General features: G+C 45.0%; 1 protein-coding gene across 3 annotated transcripts in view; it reads left to right on the plus strand.

The window, feature by feature from the left end:
* LOC115129725 (nck-associated protein 5-like) overlaps positions 1 to 19,164 on the plus strand; it is a 164,973-nt gene that overhangs the window by 46,472 nt on the left and 99,337 nt on the right. For 2 of the 3 annotated variants that reach the window (XM_029660386.2, XM_029660389.1), the window contains exon 3: positions 264 to 337. In XM_029660386.2, the coding sequence (XP_029516246.1) occupies positions 264 to 337 (74 nt within the window). Of the gene's footprint in view, positions 1 to 263; positions 338 to 12,731; positions 13,147 to 19,164 lie in introns of those variants that run through there. The other variant, XM_029660387.2, reaches the window with a different exon arrangement.

The following is a 19,164-nucleotide window of genomic DNA, read 5'->3' on the forward strand; positions in this document are numbered from 1 at the left end:
TTTTTTCATACTCCGTGTAGGCTTCTGTATGGTCTTGTTGGGGGGTACCACTGCTGTTGATAAACACAATAGAATCTCCATTGAGAGAGTATTTTACATTTTTTACTTCTGGGCTAGGCTTAGTCTGGGAAACCGACCCCTGAACTTCCTAATAATAAAGACAGTGTAGGATTGTTGGGCTGTTCTTGATATTACTGACGTTTTTCATCCATATTTGCACATGGAATCCATCTTTGACACTCATCTCCATCTGTTGTTTACAGGGGTACATGGACGCCAACAAGTGCATCGAGGAGCTACTCAAACAGCTGGAAGAAGAGCGGAGGAATGTCCGAAGGTAAGGGAGGATCCTCGATCTGCGTTTTGACAGCTGCTGCTAGTTGCCAATAAATATTAACAGCTGAACGCAATCTATTCTCAATGAGAACCAGCCGCACAATGTTGTTAAGTTTGGGAAGCTGACACAATGATTTGTGTGCAGTCTTGGTGAGAGAATGCTATTGTGAAGTGGTGGTGAGGACAAGGTTGCTAAAGGTGAGGAAAGACAAAGGCGTACGTTCAGTCCATTTCAGTTTTGGGGTTGGCTGGGGACATTTCTCATGGAGACAATGGGGATGCGGAGAGGCCAAACTCATGACCTTGGCCCTCAAACCTATCCTTAGACCCTCGAATGTCACACCGCCCGAAGAAAAGAGAGACAATTTTTCAAACTTCACCCCCATTATCCTATAACTCTCCGTGTCAAAAGAGCTGTTTTCTCCCCATCCAGCAACAATTTTCCCCTTGAGCGAGCAGGGAGGCCTGGGAGAGGGGTCTCTGAGTGGACCCTGGGTGGATGGTGGGGGTTAGAGGTTGACCGCTGACCAGGGCCTTTGCTACGGCAAGCCGACTTTCAATAGAAGGGTAAGGAAGTGGTGTGTAAAGGAATGATTGTCTTGTCCACAGTCTCACTCACACCACTTTAGAAGAGGAGATCCTTCCTCTTTTGACCAGGAAAGTGACCTAATGACAGGTTAGAGGGGCCTGGTTGTTATTGTGTGGACTGGCCCATGAGAGCGGCTGGGGTCTTCTCACTAGGGGCTGTTTGGAATCCATGAACTTGCTTAGACCTGGAAGGACAGTGGGGGCAATAGCTAGGGTTTTAGTGATCATTGTTTATTTTTGTTAAGGATTTTTAAGTTGTGTGTATGCGTACATTTTTTCTGTAACTGAAACAGAATGATATTCTAATTAGATCATGATAATTTTATCTATTCAACTTTTTTCTTCCAGTAGCTCATGTAAATAATCACTTACCTACAAATTAAAACTTAAAACTAACATACAGTTGAAATCGGAAGTTTACATACACCTTAGCCAAATACATTTAAACTCAGTTTTTCACAATTCCTGACATTTAATTCTAATAACAAATCCCTGTCTTATGTCAGTTAGGATCACCAATTTATTTTAAGAATGTGAAATGTCAGAATAATAGTAGAGAGAATTATTTATTTCAGCTTTGATTTCTTTCATCACATACCCAGTGGGTCAGAAGTTTACATACACTCAATTAGTATTTAGTAGCATTGCCTTTAAATTGTTTAACTTGGGTCAAACATTTCAGGTAGCCTTCCACAAGCTTCCCACAATAAGTTGGGTGAATTTTTGTCCATTCCTCCTGACAGAGCTGGTGTAACTGAGTCAGTTTTGTAGGCCTCCTTGCTCGCACACACTTTTTCAGTTCTGCCCACAAATGTTCTATAGGACAGAGGTCAGGGCTTTGTGATGGCCACTCCAATACCTTGACTTGTTGTCCTTAAGCCACAACTTTGGAAGTATGCTTGGGGTCATTGTCCATTTGGAATACCATTTGCGACCAAGCTTTAACTTCCTGACTGATGTCTTGAGATGTTGCTTCAATATATCCACATCATTTTCCTCCCTCGTGATGCCATCTATTTTGTGAAGTGCACCAGTCCCTCCTGCAGCAAAGCACCCCACAACATGATGCTGCCACCTCCGTGCTTCACGGTTGGGATGGTGTTCTTCAGCTTGCAAGCCTCCCCCTTTCCCCTCCAAACATAACAATGGTCATTATGGCCAAACAGTTACAATTTTTGTTTCATCAGAACAGAGGACATTTATCCAAAAAGTACAATCTTTGTCCCCCATGTGCAGTTGCAAACCATAGTCTGACTTTTTATGGTGGTTTTGGAGCAGTGGCTTCTTCCTTGCTGAGCAGCCTTTCAGGTTATGTTGATATAGTACACGTTTTACTGTGGATATAGATACTTTTGTAACTGTTTCCTCCAGCATCTTCACAAGGTCCTTTTCTGTTGTTCTGGGATTGATTTGCACTTTTCGCACCAAAGTATGTTCATCTCTAGGAGACAGAACGCATCTCCTTCCTGAGCTGTATTTTCTGAGGTCTTGGCTGATTTCTTTAGATTTTCCAATGATGTCAAGCAAAGAGGCACTGAGTTTCAAGGTAGGCCTTGAAATACATCCAAAAGTATAGTTTGTTAACAAGAAATTTGTGGAGTGGTTGAAAAATGAGTTTTAATAACTCCAACCTAAGTGTTTGTAAACTTCCGACTTCAACTGTACATATAATTACAATATTCAAATTCATGGTAATAAACCTCCTTGGAATAGACAGCTACGCTGACAGACCTGACAGGCCAAATCCTAGGGATTGTGCCGCTGTTCCTCGGATGTTGCTCGACATTGTTAGTGACAGTGATAAATGACTCCATACATTCTTTTGTTGGCCTAAAGCAGAAACTCAGGACTGATAAAGACAGGCCCGCCTCCTTCCCCATTCCCCTGTGTCTTACGGCTACTTTATCGAGAGGACTTACATTATATTCCTCATTTTCATCCTGGGAAAATTAAGGCAATCAATCCATCAAGAAGCTGGAGAGAGAACGAATTGGATTCCACTTCAGGGCTTGTTATTTCTGTGTCCTATAGGCCCAATGCAAAATTATATTTATACAGTCTATCACATTATAGAGTAGTATTACACAGATGTAGGATATTGTACCTGATTTCAATATTGCGTGCCATACTTTATTATTGTAAATGCCCTTTGTTTGATGTTTTTTCCTACATTGTTTGGAGCTAGTAACACAAGCATTTCGCTGCACCCTCTATAACATCTGCTAAACTGTGTACACGACCAAATAAACTGTGGTATGATTTGATGCTCTATTCCACTTATACTGTGTTTTCAGATTACCCCTCCATTTACCCCTCAAAATACCCCTCTATATGCCCCTCAAAATACCCCTACATATACCCCTCCATATACCCCTCAACATACCCCTCCATATACCCCTGAAGTGAGACATAATAAGTCATGTCAAACTGTGTATAAATAGCAGGAAATGCGTTTTTAAAATGTCAAAAGAAATTCCGGGGGAGGAGCCCCGGACACCCTTCTACTGTTCTATCCCCCCAATATCTACACCACAGTTTCGCTATTGTTATGTATTGTAATTGCAGGCTAAAAACAGATTACAAATCAAACACTTTAAAAAAGATATGACAATGTCTGCCAACGAATACAAGAAAGCTCTCTCCAAAAACATGTTTTGCCAGTGTTCTCATCGTATGTCAAACCCATCTGTTCCATAAAATAGTCCTCCTTGTATCCACTCCCTTCCACAACACACACACACACACACACACACACACACACACACACACACACACACACACACACACACACACACACACACACACACACACACACACACACACACACACAGCATCACTGGCCGAGGGAGCACAGAACAAAACCACAGTGGGGTACTGTCGCGGCATCGCTCATTATTCCATTAACTCTGATGACGTCCATGACAAACACAAACAAAGGCTCCACAGCCCTGTGTCAACATCAGATTGAAAACCTCCAAACAAGACGAGACATGTCATGATGCATCATATAAGCTTTCCTTATGGTTGTTGCGGTTATATCTGATTCTCTCTGATCGTATCAGATTAAGGTTGATTGTATGTGGAAATGATTGGCCAAAAAGATAGATTCACAGTAGATGTATTTGGCCAAACAACAATATTAAGTCTATGTCATGTACATCTATCTCTACATGTAAATAGAGAGGGAATGTGGTGAAAGTGAAGTGAGTGACAGTTTTCTCTCTGTTTAGACAGTGAGCTATTGAATGGGGGCAGGCGTGATTTGGATGAGGACATATGGATGCTGCTTTAGGACACTAAAAAGCATGACTGGCCGGGTGGAAGGTCACGTGCCCTGTCTGAAAAGCTGCTGTGTCGAGGGAACAGAAATATATAATCTTCCTTGACCTTGGATTAAAACAATGCAGATTTATTTTTTGTTCCCTCTTTCTGCCAATTCCTCCTTTTTTCCCTTCATCCCCTCCTTCTTGCACTCTGTCCATGTGTCTGCGTGTATGGTTGGGATTGCCTGTGGTCTTATCTTATGTAATGAAAGTGTTTTTCACTGCATACTAAATCTCCATTGACTTTCCTTTGGGTGTCTGTGTTCTACATTTTAGGTAGAACTCTGTCCATTGATCAGCCAAGTGGCCAAAGCTGGTCTCACCTGGCCTTACCCTTAGCAGATGGTGTGTGTCTTTGTTTGTCTGTGACCCCTCCACACCTTGGAGGACTCAGGGAGGGCAGGCAGGCAGGGGGGCCTGCTCAGGGTAGCAGGGGGTGGGGTGGGGAGCAGGGGAGAATGGGCACACTGCTGGCGATCTATGGAGGAAAGTCTCTTAGGCTATGAGGACCGGCAAGTCGTGCATCTTTCAGCCCCTCCTGAATGGACATTAGCCAGGACATCTGCTGATCAATAAACTATTTATCATCTTTAGAGAGGAATTATCCCTCCAAATCTGAGTGAAGTGGGAGGTCTGGCAGTAGGTTTTGATAGATTATCTGTCCATTTTGAAATATCTTTGTTTGGATGTATTTCTCTTTGGGTCTAAAAGTAGTAAAAAGCAACTCTTTATCGTCTTCTAATGTTCAGCCACTTGGAAGAAATGTATATTGTATTCCCATAGCTGTCCTTCATTTGTCTGTGTGTGTCCTTGCCTGATCAAGACATTGCCACTAAGTACTGGATTATGCTTAGATGGTGAATTATAGCCACCAGAGCAGTGTTCATTTACCAGTTTAGCTTGAAAATGGGATTTCATCCATAGTAATTGGACTTATTTTCCTTCTGAATTCCCTCTAATTTATTTGGGCAATAATCCCTCCCTTCATGAAATTGCAGCGTCTCAGTATGAGACCCTTAAGGCCGCGCTATGATCATCAAAAACAGTTCATAGTTGAGTATATGATTAAATACATCTTTATTCGAGTTCCATTTTGGGCGCAGACTGAGGGGCACTTTCATTGAAAGAGAGCCCGTGTGTGTGTGGGCACGTGTGTTCATGTTTATGTTCGTGTGTGTTCATCCACTATTATGATAGCAGGCTAACGGAGGAGGCTTTTCCTCCACTGATGTTAACGGCTTGTGACTGTTAGCTGTGCGGCTCACTGATGTTACTACAAGGCATGTCTCGACCTCAAAGATCCTTCTGTTCCTCTACCGCCGTTGCCGACGGTCTCGGTAGATGAAAGGCTATGTAATCCTGTGTGGAAGTATGCGGCCCTCTCTGCCTCTCTCCCTCTCCAGATGACGAGGATAGGGCCGAGCCTTCCCTTGGTTATGGCCCACAATGCAACTTCGCTCCCCAAGGCTCTGTTCTGCAGCCATCTCACTTGGGTGAAGGCCATGCATTTGACAACTGTAATTGGATAAGTTGACCAGTCTAATGCTTTCATTTGATAATGCTAAGCCCCCACCAGAGACCTAATAAGGTCAATTGTGTATTTATGTGCCCTCCTGTGAGTGAGAGACTTAGCCTAATGCATTGATTAGAGGTCAGTTCCCCCACCATAGTTGGAGATAAATTAATCTATTGGTTTTCTATAGAAATGTTTTGCAGAGAGATCCCCCCTCCCTCTTGTTCCCTCAGAAAACTCCCATCAAATACATTTTTGGATTTGATTAGATTCGGTGAAATATGTTTATTTTAGTAATCAGTGATTGTTATTTCAAGCTCTTACAAGTGTGCCCTGATGAAAATAGCGTACTTTAAGCTACTCAAGAGTAAATTCTAAACAGAGAACTGAACAACGCTTGGGGAAATATGCAGCATGTGCTTTTAGCCTGTATGTTCCATCTGTTTTTAGCATAAAGCTAACTTGAGCTTAGTCTAAGCTTAGTCTTAGCTTAGCCTTAGCTTAGCTGCTTCGTCTTTAACCAGAGTACCGTGGAGAGCTGTGCATCTTCTTGGTCAATACTGCACTGTACTATCTATTAACTGAAGATGAACTCATATAAACAGACCAGATGACGAAAACACTTCGGCCAATTAGTTCAAGCCTGACACTGTTGTTGGCCCATAACACAAGTCGGCCATGACTGCCACAGTGCATTATACGGATCTCCAACCACTAACACCAACCCAGTCTGGTCCAGTGCTGTTTATGTCTGTGGCTACTGAAAGATAGCCTGGTGAAGCCAAACGGAACACTGCATTCACCCTTGATCCCAATTGAACGCAGCATTCGGTCTGGTTTAAGCCCGAGGCTTAACTGTAGGCTAACTGTAAGAGCCCTGTGGGTCTCCCGTGATTTATCCGTATGGCCAGGCCTGGCTAAAAACACGCATCAGTTGTATGGCGCTTATGAGAGGAAGGGGTTAATCGAACGGGTTACTGAAGCGTTTCGCTAATACATTCTGGAGGGCGTGTCTCCTAACTCGCCGTTATATCTCTGTGCCATTGTACAGTGGAGAAGGAAAGCACTTAGGCTAGTGACTGAAGTGTTATACCGGTCCTTTATCCACTCGCCACCCCACCATTCAGTCCACACGGTACCACAGTAGCGTCCTTGATGGCCATGCATTTCTCTTTATGATGTACTCAAGGTCAAGCATAAGCTAAGTGGTCATCTATTTAGGGTTTGGAAAGCATCCTGTTACGGAAGATAAGTGATGTTTGTTTGCTTGTGTTCAATTCTTGCATGACCGAGGTCAATGGCTAACCGGGCTATCTGCATTGTGTCCCGCCACCCGCCAACCCCTCTTTTTACGCTTCTGCTACTCTCTGTTCATCATATATGCATAGTCACTTTAACCTTATCTACATGTACACACTACCGCAAGCAGCCTGACTAACCGGTGTCTGTATGTAGCCTCGCTACTTTTATAGCCTCGCTACTGCATGTAGCCTGTCTTTAAACTGTTGTTTTTATTTCTTTACTTACCTATTGTTCACCTAATACCTATTTCGCACTATTGGTTTGAGCTTGCAAGTAAGCATTTCACTGTAAGGTCTACTCTACACCTGTTGTATTCGGCGCATGTGACAAATAAACTTTTGATTTGTTTTGATTTGGTCGGCTGTACAAAGAAGGGCTCTGTTCTATCCTCAGGGGTCTTTCCTGGTTAAATAGGTTGAATAAGTAAACGACATTACACAACATTATAATAAAGGGACTTTTTGTTGTGCTGCTTACAGTACTGTAGGTTCATTGAGTGGAGGTATTAGGACTGTTCTTGTGGAAAAATCAGATCCGGTGAAGAAGAGTGGTCACTGTGGCCTTGTGCAATTACTAATGAACACGGGTGTTTACCCAACCGACCCGATGGCTTCCGCACCATTATTAATCTCATGAGGCCCGCCATGCTAACTATGGCACCACGTACACACATCACAGCGCTTGAGCCGCTATGTTGTTCTATTTTGAGCAAAATGGGTGGCATCTACAGTTGTGATGCTTCAAGTCTTTAGATGTACAGTGTACTGGGTGAGCGATTTATTTCCTGGGATGTTTTGAGTGGAGTTCCTTGGCTTTATTACCAAGGTGAGCTAGTAGGCTAAACAATGTTTTTTTGCTCTTTTGTATGTGTTCACCGAAGCATGCAGTTGTTTTGACTGACGCGGTCACTTTTGACCGTTTGGAGAGACATCCTTGTATTGAGATGTGTGGCGAGATAGAGGAGGTGCTGGTCTGGCGTAGTATGCTTCTGGATGTCACAGTAGCTGCATCTGTGCTATTCACCTCCAGCCAAGTACCAGACTGACTCAGTCAACATGTATTGGGTTTGGGTGCTAATAATGAATTATACCATGCTGTATCATTTCAGTATTGATTTGTTTTACAGTATTTATTGCTATATAACATTGTATATGCTGTAGGTTTTGTGGTCCTGTTTAGCTCATGTGGTAGAGCAAGGTGCTTGTGACACCAGGGTAGTGGGTTCAATTCCCGGGACTATCTACAGTGGGGCAAAAAAGTATTTAGTCAGCCACCAATTGTGCAAGTTCTCCCACTTAAAAAGATGAGAGAGGCCTGGAATTTTCATCATAGGTACACTTCAACTATGACGGACAAAATGAGAAAAGAAATACAGAAAGTCACATTGTAGGATTTTTTATGAATTTATTTGCAAATTATGGTGGAAAATAAATATTTGGTCAATAACAAAAGTTTATCTCAATACTTTGTTATATACCCTTTGTTGGCAAGGACAGAGGTCAAACGTTTTCTGTAAGTCTTCACAAGGTTTTCACACACTGTTGCTGGTATTTTGGCCCATTCCTCCATGCAGATCTCCTCTAGAGCAGTGATGTTTTGGGGCTGTTGCTGGGCAACACAGACTTTCAACTCCCTCCAAAGATTTTCTATGGGGTTGAGATCTGGAGACTGGCTAGGCCACTCCAGGACCTTGAAATACTTCTTACGAAGCCACTCCTTTGTTGCCCGGGCGGTGTGTTTGGGATCATTGTCATGCTGAAAGACCCAGCCACGTTTCATCTTCAATGCCCTTGCTGATGGAAGGAGGTTTTCACTCAAAATCTCACGATACATGGCCCCATTCATTCTTTCCTTTACACGGATCAGTCGTCCTGGTCCCTTTGCAGAAAAACAGCCCCAAAGCATGATGTTTCCACCCCCATGCTTCACAGTAGGTATGGTGTTCTTTGGATGCAACTCAGCATTCTTTGTCCTCCAAACACGACGAGTTGAGTTTTTACCAAAAAGTTATATTTTGGTTTCATCTGACCACATGACATTCTCCCAATCTTCTTCTGGATCATCCAAATGCTCTCTAGCAAACTTCAGACGGGCCTGGACATGTACTGGCTTAAGCAGGGGGGCACGTCTGGCACTGCAGGATTTGAGTCCCTGGCGGCGTAGTGTGTTACTTAAGGTAGGCTTTGTTACTTTGGTCCCAGCTCTCTGCAGGTCATTCACTAGGTCCCCCTGTGTGGTTCTGGGATTTTTGCTCACCGTTCTTGTGATCATTTTGACCCCACGGGTGAGATCTTGCGTGGATCCCCAGATCGAGGGAGATTATCAGTGGTCTTGTATGTCTTCTATTTCCTAATAATTGCTGACACAGTTGATTTCTTCAAACCAAGCTGCTTACCTATTGCAGATTCAGTCTTCCCAGCTTGGTGCAGGTCTACAATTTTGTTTCTGGTGTCCTTTGACAGCTCTTTGGTTTTGGCCATAGTGGAGTTTGGAGTGTGACTGTTTGAGGTTGTGGACAGGTGTCTTTTATATTGATAACAAGTTCAAACAGGTGCCATTAATATAGGTAACGAGTGGAGGACAGAGGAGCCTCTTAAAGAAGAAGTCAGAAATCTTGCTTGTTTGTAGGTGACCAAATACTTATTTTCCACCATAATTTGCAAATAAATTCATTAAAAATCCTACAATGTGATTTTCTGGATTTTTTTTCCTCATTTTGTCTGTCATAGTTGAAGTGTAGCTATGGTGAATATTACAGGCCTCTCATCTTTTTAAGTGGGAGAACTTGCACAATTGGTGGCTGACTAAATACTTTTTCCCCCCGCTGTATCACGCCAACCCATTCCCCTTGCTTAATGGAACGTGACAGAGGCACATTATCACAGATCCCACTCATCGTGTTGCACGTTCAATCTGGCCCCCCCAACAAAATGTTAAATGGCTGTCCCAGTTTGCGGTCGGTGGGGCCATTCCAAAGTGGACGATCACAGCTCAGATGGTTTCCATAGCCTGACATCTGTCTAGGGAGGTGGTTGAGAGCAGTGTAGCCCGAGCCGGGTAGCCTGTGTGTGTGTTGGGTAAATAAACGCCCATGTCTACACTATGGCATTCCCACCGCTCGTCTCAACGTACAAACAGCCCAAGGGGGTAGTCTGTTGACAAATAAGTATGAAAGGTAAAAAAAAAATGCGATCAACACTTCTGGTTTTAGTATCAAAAGGGTATTTAGACTTTAGCGTCCCTCATTTAGTGTTCAGACATTCAGAAATGTATACAAATGCTTGGCAGTTGTGTTTGTCTGAGCCAATAAGATGTGGTAAATAGTGTTTGAGGCCCTGAAGATTAAGGAAGGGGGGAACATTTATACACACACACACACACACACACACCATTGCATTTTATCCCATGATTATCGCCCCCTGATTAACGAGTGTCCGGGAGGGGGGAACACAGACTTTGACGACGATGGCGGCAGAAACTGGTCACGTAATGCGCTCAGCTAAGTGACGCATGTCATCAACCTCCTCTGTCCTCCCTCCCTCCACACATGTTTTAATAAGGCCTCCCGGATTAATGACATCAATGTCTGATTGCTGGGGGATTATGGTCGCTTTTTACCAAGGAGGAGAGGAGGAGAGCCCCCCCTGAACTCCCATTCCCCCCCACACCGCCCCTTATCAACCCTGTCTCCCCCTCCCCTTCCTCTCCCAGCAGTACAACCATCCACCACCCGCCTTTCAGTGGAATGCTAGCCTGTTGGTGATGGTTGACGGGGGGATGGTAGTAGTCGTGGTGGTGGTGTTAGTGGAACCAGTCAGGTTGTGTGTGTGGAGTATGTTGGCACCCATGTGTTTCCAAACATTGGAATCTGTCACTGACACTACAGGCAGTGGAGTAATCAGGGATTCCTAACGAGTGGAGAAGATCACTCACCACACACACACACACACACACACACACACACACACACACACACACACACACACACACACACACACACACACACACACACACACACACACACACACACACACACTAACTCACACCTGGACATGTTGTTACACTTTTTAAAACAATGTCCATGTGCTGGATGTCCAAACATACAGAGCTTCCTGTTTCGGGGGGGGGTTGTCGGACTCTGCTATGAGTGACTAGGCTTGGTCTGCTGGTTTCTGTCTCACTACTGACAAGCTGTCTTTCTGTGTGTCCATTTTGGATCCCGTTGTAGACATGGCCGTCGCTCAACGTTGGGGGGCGTGCAGTTTATTGAAGTAAAGTGGGGGCGACTCCTCAATATTTATTGATTATGTATCCGTTCCTGTTGACTTCTGAGTCCATTTATCTTTTTTATCCAAACAGGACAATGGGACTAAATTGGTGACCACCTGCTCTAGAAATCAAATTAGAACCTCACCACATATTCAGATTGTGTGTGTGTGTGTGTGTGTGTGTGTGTGTGTGTGTGTGTGTGTGTGTGTGTGTGTGTGTGTGTGTGTGCGTGCGTGTAAGACACATCTGCAACTTATGATAAATGCAATACGCATGACACTTCGGTCATATTCAACATAATAAGCCGCTGTGAATCTTCCCTGTTATTATGATGAGTAGGTTTCCCACTGTCAATTTTATGGGACACAACGATCCAGTAATGAAAGTACGTAGTCTTGACACGCCAAGATTTTTACGATCACGGCACAAACTTCCCAGCTGATGTTACGCCCTCTAACCAGTTCGAATGTTGGCTTTCAGATCCTGCATGTTCTCACTGGAATGTGCGCATTTCTAGTTTTACCACCATCTGATTAACTTCTAACTTTCTCTGACCCAAAATGCGGTGATATGTGCGTGTTTATTTTTCGCCCAGCTTACAACTAGGAGGCATCCGCTTCTGTCCCCTTTGGTTGTGGTGCTACTAATTACTCATGTGTTTAGCGTAATTGTTCATTTAGCGACATTAGCGACGAGTGAATGTTGGGCAGAGGGACTGTGATTGGCTAGGCTGGGAGTAGCTCGTCCTTTCTCTTCCTCTTTATTTGAACAAGGACTGCTTTCGCCAGCCAGGACCCTTTCAATTTCCCTTTCACCCCTCCAGTGCCTGCCCCCTTTTCACAGTGGAGGGGGGAGACAATGGAGAGGGGTCCCCTCCCCCTTCCTCTACACTTCTCCCCCATTTCTCCCCCCTCTACCCTCGTAGGCGTCCTGATCGAGAGGCTCTGGGCTTTGGTTTGTCACAGCCATTCAGCTGAGACTGATTGTGATTGCGGCAGATGGGCTGGAGTTTGTCCCAGGCAGGCAGGCCTCTCTCTTTCTCTCTCTCTCTCTCTCTCTCTCTCTCTCAAAAGAGCTCAGTCAGAAACATCTCAAGCCGAGCTCCACTCACGTCCCTGAACCCCCACTAACGTCCCCGAACCCCCACACTGTCACCCCCTCCCCCATCTCTCCTACCCCCCCTCATCATCACCCACCCCCTTCATCTCCCCAGAGGAAAGTGCCACCTTCAGAGCCAGCAGCTATCTCACCCATCCCTACACCCCCCAACACATGTTAAACGTCATGTAGCTTGAGCAGGAGAAAAGCGCTGAGGCACAGAAAGAGGAGGGACCTCGAGAGTGAGACGGAGAGAGACAGGGAGAGAGGCGGTGTGAGAGCGGCAGAGTATGTAACGCGAGTGTGAGCGAGAGAGGGGCAGAGAGGGAGAGAGACAGAGGAGGAAGAGTGATAAACGGCGTTGAGAGGCAGCAGTGTGCATGTTGTCAGAGGGAGAGAGAGAGAGAACGAGAGAGGCAGCGTGATAGAAACACACACAGTGTGTGAGAGTGAGGACAGGCAGAGGTTGTGTGTAGAGCAAGTCAGAGAGAGAGGAAGAGGGAGTGCAATAGAAAGAGAGAGGCTCAGAGAGAGACAGAGAGGGCGATCGCTGTTCTGCGCAGTTGTCACACCGAGCAGAGGGCTGCATTGGGGATGTAAACTTTATCGTGGGTGGGATCAGTGGCTTGCAGCAGCTGCTGTGCGGTGCAGCGTGCAGCAGAATTACCATGTGTGTCAACTGAAGACAGAACACCAGGATGCAGCACCTCAGGCATGGTAAGGATAATAGCTAGATGCTCATAACACCACCACTTATTCCCCTTTAAGACAGGAGATGTCCCTTTAAGGGTGGAGATGTCCCTTTAAGAGTGGAGATGTCCCTTTAAGGGTGGAGATGTCCCTTTAAGAGTGGAGATGTCCCTTTAAGAGTGGAGATGTCCCTTTAAGGGTGGAGATGTCCCTTTAAGAGTGGAGATGTCCCTTTAAGACAGGAGATGTCCCTTTAAGACAGGAGATGTCCCTTTAAGACATGGGAATTCAGCAGTATTTTTTTCTCAGATTTTGTGGACTAGGGGCATCAAGCTTCTGCATCTGGTGCATAGGCTTCTACGCAACCCAATAATAGTAAGCCATTGTGTTGGGCTTAAAGGTGTTTTCTTCCTGTTGTCATTTCATGTGAATTTCAGCCAGGTGTGTCCTTTAAGTTGCAAGGAGCCGCAAAGTTAAATGCAGTGTACATGCTTCCTTTACGCTTGTACGCGTTGTTGACTGTAGTGTTATGACCGGTTGTGCCTCTTTAAATCGGGGTCCGCTTGCTGTGAGCTGTGTTTGTCCAACTGGTTCCGATGAGCGTGTAACCCAGCGTTAGCTACATTTCTTATTTCGGGAATGAGGCTACTTGCAGGAGATGATCCTGATTTAGACGGTCCCTTTACTAGCCAGTGCAGGGAAAAGGAAAGCAATTGTGTGCCCTGTTGCTTGGGGCAACGGCACGGGGCTAGGCCCTGTAAAGAGGCTTTATTTCTGATTGATAACAGAGGGAATATGTGCCCGATCATTTCAAGGAGAGGTACAACAAGCTAGTCTGGGAGGTGTGTGTTGGAATGTATTTCGTCCCCTCTTAGCCATATTAAAGATTAGTCTGTTTCCCCCAGCAGTGAGTCTAATCCTGCCATAGAAACAGCAATGGTGGGGTATGGATTGTGATCCCTTGCTGGGATTGTGTGTGTGTGTTCACATCATTACTGCTTTGTCCCTGGCTCTACCCCAGTGTGTGCGTGTGCATGTGCGTGTGTGTTGTGGATGGATGGATGTATGGATGGCTGGATGTGGCCAGCTCCATTGTACAGCTGTGGGGCTCCCGTGGACCCCTACCCCTATTTCTCTAGGACTGGTGTGGGGAGAGCTGGCCACATGTGCCAGCCCCACAGCAGTCACCGTATGAGGGGGTGACAGTACTGCATACATACCCTTATCAACAGAACCCTTAGCTGTCACTCAAACACCACTGACTTGAGTGACGGCTCCTATTTCTGTCGGAGTAAACAAAGAGGAGACAGAAACACAGAAACAGGACTATAGGACATGACATGTTTGTTGGTTTCTTTTCTCCCGTCGAACTGCGTTGTTCTGTCTCAAACAAACACAATTGCATTGCAGTTAGACTATGTAATAGCATTGCAGTTTTACTCTGGTATTCTTTAACAACATATATTTTTTTTATCACCAGGGAGTCTATGATTGGCCGTAATGATTCACTATATAATGCTACAAGGCGGTGCTACTTTACAGGCAGCCTGGGGCAGCTTCTGGCCAAGTGAAAGTGTTCACACTGGGCAGATGTGTTGCTGGTGCTGTCCAGTTTGAGGCCAGCGGCCTCTGAAACATACCTGGGGATTAGTTTAAGAGGATTGCGAAGTGGAGAGATTTGATTTGATGGATTTAAAAGCGTCGTGCTTCATGTGTCCCCGCGATGAATGAATGAAAACATTTTCTGAGTGACATGATCTCCCCCCATTCTATTCCTGTACAGCGTTTGATATTAATGTATGTCATTAACTGTACTATGTCATCTACAGTATATGGAGCCAGTTGAAGGTGTGTTTTTGTGTGACAAATGTATTGTGGAGTCACTGGATTGGTTGTGTAAATGTCCTATTTGTTATAATCCCACTAAGAGTATACTTTCAGATGAGACAATATGTTGAAAGTTGATATTTCAGTGGAAGTGCTGTAAATGTTGTCATGCCAGTCCAACCAGTGATACATATTATCCACTCACAATGTTCTGCCCACCACTTTGCATGTAATCCAAATGTCTACATGGACAGCCAGTTTGTTGACAGACAAGCCGCTGGCAGTAAGCATAGTAAGCATACAGGGATCACAACCGGTTACTGCCATCCCCTCATCAAATATGATGCTTTTAGTCCTCTCTCGCTCTCTCTCTCCTCCCCTTCTCTCCCCTCCTTTCCCTCTTCCATTCTGGGCATACTGGGTTCAGGTCAAAATGAATTGCTGAGGAATGTCCTCCTGTTCTATGGCCAGCCCCAGTGTGTCCCAGCATGGGAGCATTTCCACCTCATTTGCAGCCAGACTCGTTTCATTTGGGAAGAGGACCCAATTCCCCAGAGGCCAGTCTATCTCCCGCTCTGTGCTGTTCAGCACTGGGGTTGGACACACTCGCACACATTCAAGCACACATTTAAATGAGCAACAACACCGCACATGCGCACACACACACACGCACGCACGCACGCACGCACGCACGCACGCACGCACGCACGCACGCACGCACGCACACACACACACACACACACACACACACACACACACACACACACACACACACACACACACACACAGTGGGGAGACCCAGAGGCGCCCATAAAGCAGTAATGATGTGTGAGGCCTGAGTGTGAGGCCTGAGTGTGAGGCCTGAGTGTGAGGCCTGAGTGTGAGGCCTGAGTTCCTCTCCCCTCTCTAACCCCTGGCTCTGTTTAGACAGTCTGTACTGCTGCTGACGACCACTCACATCAATTAGGAGCAGCAGTGAATGCATTCCTCCCATAGTCCCGCTACACATTTATCTTGCTAAGAACAGCACGTGGGAAACTCTAAAAAGACAGCAGAGGTCTTTGGAGGGCTTTCCGACATGGGACAAGCCAGTATGAGCCTGTTTCGGTCTGAGTCTGTCTAAGTTGCCCTGTTGAAAATGGGGCAAGGCAAATGCCTTGTCTCTGATGGATAGCTCAGTCATTTTGAGATTAGCAAGATTTCAGTTTGACAGCTGTGTAGGCTATATGAATGCATTTGTTCTATAGTTGCAACGATTGCCAACATAGTTTCAAATGTGAAAGACATATTTCAAATGTGAACGACTGTTAAATCCTTGTCATGTTGTGGTTGACTGCCTTCTGAATCGAGTGTCCCACTCAAAAGCAACATTAAAAGTTAATACCCCAACACCATTTATAGGCAATAAAAGGGTTTTATGTGGTAACTGTCAATGTATGGTGTTGGTGGAATCTGATTACTCCTTTGCCTTTAGAGACAAAGTACAGTATTACCCTGTTAAATTATGCCATTAAAACGCCACATTCTTGTGGTTTAAAACGGCTGGGTTCGCTCTACGGGAGTTCTCCAAGGTGAACATTTTAGCAGGACATTATTCCAGTCACTAACTGCTAAATTCCAAGGTTTGCCAATCAGGTTTGGCCCACAAAATAAAGCCATGGATTATATTTCTCAACAGAGTCTTTATGCAATGACAGATTCTTGGAACACAGGCTTGTAGAACTCTGGTTGTTGTAACTCTTTTAAATATAACCTTAATCTTTGATTGTGTTGGCATCCATCCCTTTGATACATGTGTCCACGAAGGATTAAGTTTAAGAGACAAAACCGGTGGACATAAAAGTTAGTTGGAAACACCCCAGATTGGATTGAGTTTTAAGACTAGAAGACTAGTTTTAAGCAGTGTGTTTTCAGCAGTAACTGGGTCATACGTTTCACATGCAAACTCTTTATGAGAAGATTGATGTGTCTGCCGTCATTTGAGAGTTTTTTTTTGGCATCGAAGCTTCATACTTTATCCCACAAAATTGTGATGAGAAAAGCTACAATGTGAACAGTATGCTGTTGCAGCCTCACAGTCCAACCAAGGTGCATGGATGGAGAAAATGACAGGATATGTGACAAGCGTTCATCGACTTTTGAAGAAAATGCTTTCTTTATTGCTAAAACCTGGAAACATAAGCTTCCATCATGATTCTTAACCAAGGACAGGTGTCAAACCATTCTAGTAACATCTCTTGATTGATCTTTTCACACGATTTAAAGATGCCCTTTTTTTTTAAACAAAACCATTTATGACATTTGTTGGGAATGAACTGGAGCGTATGTGTCAAGCCTCTCAGTTGGAGTGCTGATGTAGGATCCGGTTCCCCCTGTCGATGTAATCTTATTCATTGTGATATAAAAGGCGAAACTGATCCTAAATCAGCACTTTGAGTTACATGCGGCCCATGGCTTCAGATTGAGGCTAACCGAGCCTTGGGAATGTCAACAAACTTCAGCTCCCATCTATCCCAATCGTAAATCACAGGAGAATTGTGTGAGAAACAAGCAGACCTCATCCACTTGCCGTTTCTTTACTTTTTATTTGGCTCAGTGGGGTCAGAACTGTATTGGCTGCTGGTACCCGGCACTCTCTTACATAGAGGTGTGTGTGTGTGCGTGTGTGTGTGTGTGTGTGTCAATGTGTGACATAGCTAACACGTTGTAATGGCCTCTCCGGGGAGACCAGGGACACTTGAGAGAACGAGAGCCCGTGATGACCCCGTACCTTTGTGTCTATTCTAGAGGACTGACTTGTCTGTCTGCTGCTGTAAAAGGGGACAGTGTTTGCGCTGCATCTGAAACGATGATCGATGGCTTCCCATTCACAATGAGTAAAAAGGGACATGGGGTGGCCTTTAAAAGTAGCCCGGATGAGTCAGCAGTAAACAGCCATAATGGGGTATGGAGTGAGTGTGTGTGTGTGAGGCTTAAGAGTGTGTGTCCCCATATTGAGAGGCAGTCAGTGCATTTTGAAGGGCCTACTGCAGAGCGAATGAAACGCTTGTGATGGTTGTTGTCACGTGTTGGTCAGTGTGACATCAACACTGGCTCCATGGGGAAAGGACTGGACAGATAAACACAATTATAGGAGTGATACACACATGATTACACATCGGAACATGAGCGTATACCTGAATGACTGGGGTTTGACATAGATGGTGAAAATACCCTACAGTGTGTGGTGTGCGTGTATGTTTGTGTGCATGCATGCATGCATACGTGTGTGTGTGTGTGTGTGTGTGTGTGTGTGTGTGTGTATCTGTGCACGTTTGCGTCTGGTTCCAACACTGAACACCTGCAGTGATTTGAGTCCGGTGATTCAGAATCTCCATTCATCGTGCCCGAGCCGACTGTCTGTATTCTGTCTGTGAACTGGCTTGTCATGGCGGGGCATCGGATGCCATTTCAGAGGACATCTGTTCCGTCGGACTGTTTCCTTCCATCTGAGGTGGAATGCGTCTGACTGTGGCTGATGTGGTTGAGAAACAATCGAGGTCAGCCGTGACATGCCCAATGAGAAAATGTTTAGAGAGACTGGGGGAGGTGTGTGTGTGTGTGTGTGGGGGGGGGGGGGGGTCCTTGCTCGCTAGGAACATTCTAAACCCTGTCAGACCCAAGGCTTCAGAGCTAAATTTGCCATAGCTGTCATTGGACAGAGGATTAGTGTTTTGTGTGACTGTTACTGATCGTTGATGGGTAGTATGAGCTAAAGGTCCTTGGGTTTTCTTATTGTGTGGAAATGAATGTGTGAACATATGTGTTGTAATTTCAGAAGATAAGGCAATTGGCAAAAGCACATAATATGTGAACATCATCCCATTTGAACCTTTCCTACTGTATTTTGTAAAATACGTCTCTGCCCCGGAAAAGGTTCATGGTTCGTTCACTGGCTATTCTCTATTAAGGCTTTCCATAATTTATAAAGTGATAAAATGTCTTTAAAGATGGAGCCATTCTTATCCAAAACAACGCTTTTGTGTCCAGCCCGTATAGCTTCCCAATGATAGATATAGAGGTGTTCTTTGTGTGTTTCCAAAGAAACCTCATCATGTTTCATGTCCTCCATTATTGATGCATGTGGTGTGGTAACAGTCATTGGCCAATCTGATCTCCTCATTTCATGGGTGTGTGTGAGGTGATAACATATGGCTCCAACCTCCCGCTGTTCTCCCG

This window comes from Oncorhynchus nerka, linkage group LG5 (assembly GCF_034236695.1).
Source record: "Oncorhynchus nerka isolate Pitt River linkage group LG5, Oner_Uvic_2.0, whole genome shotgun sequence".
NCBI classification, from domain to species: domain Eukaryota; kingdom Metazoa; phylum Chordata; class Actinopteri; order Salmoniformes; family Salmonidae; genus Oncorhynchus; species Oncorhynchus nerka.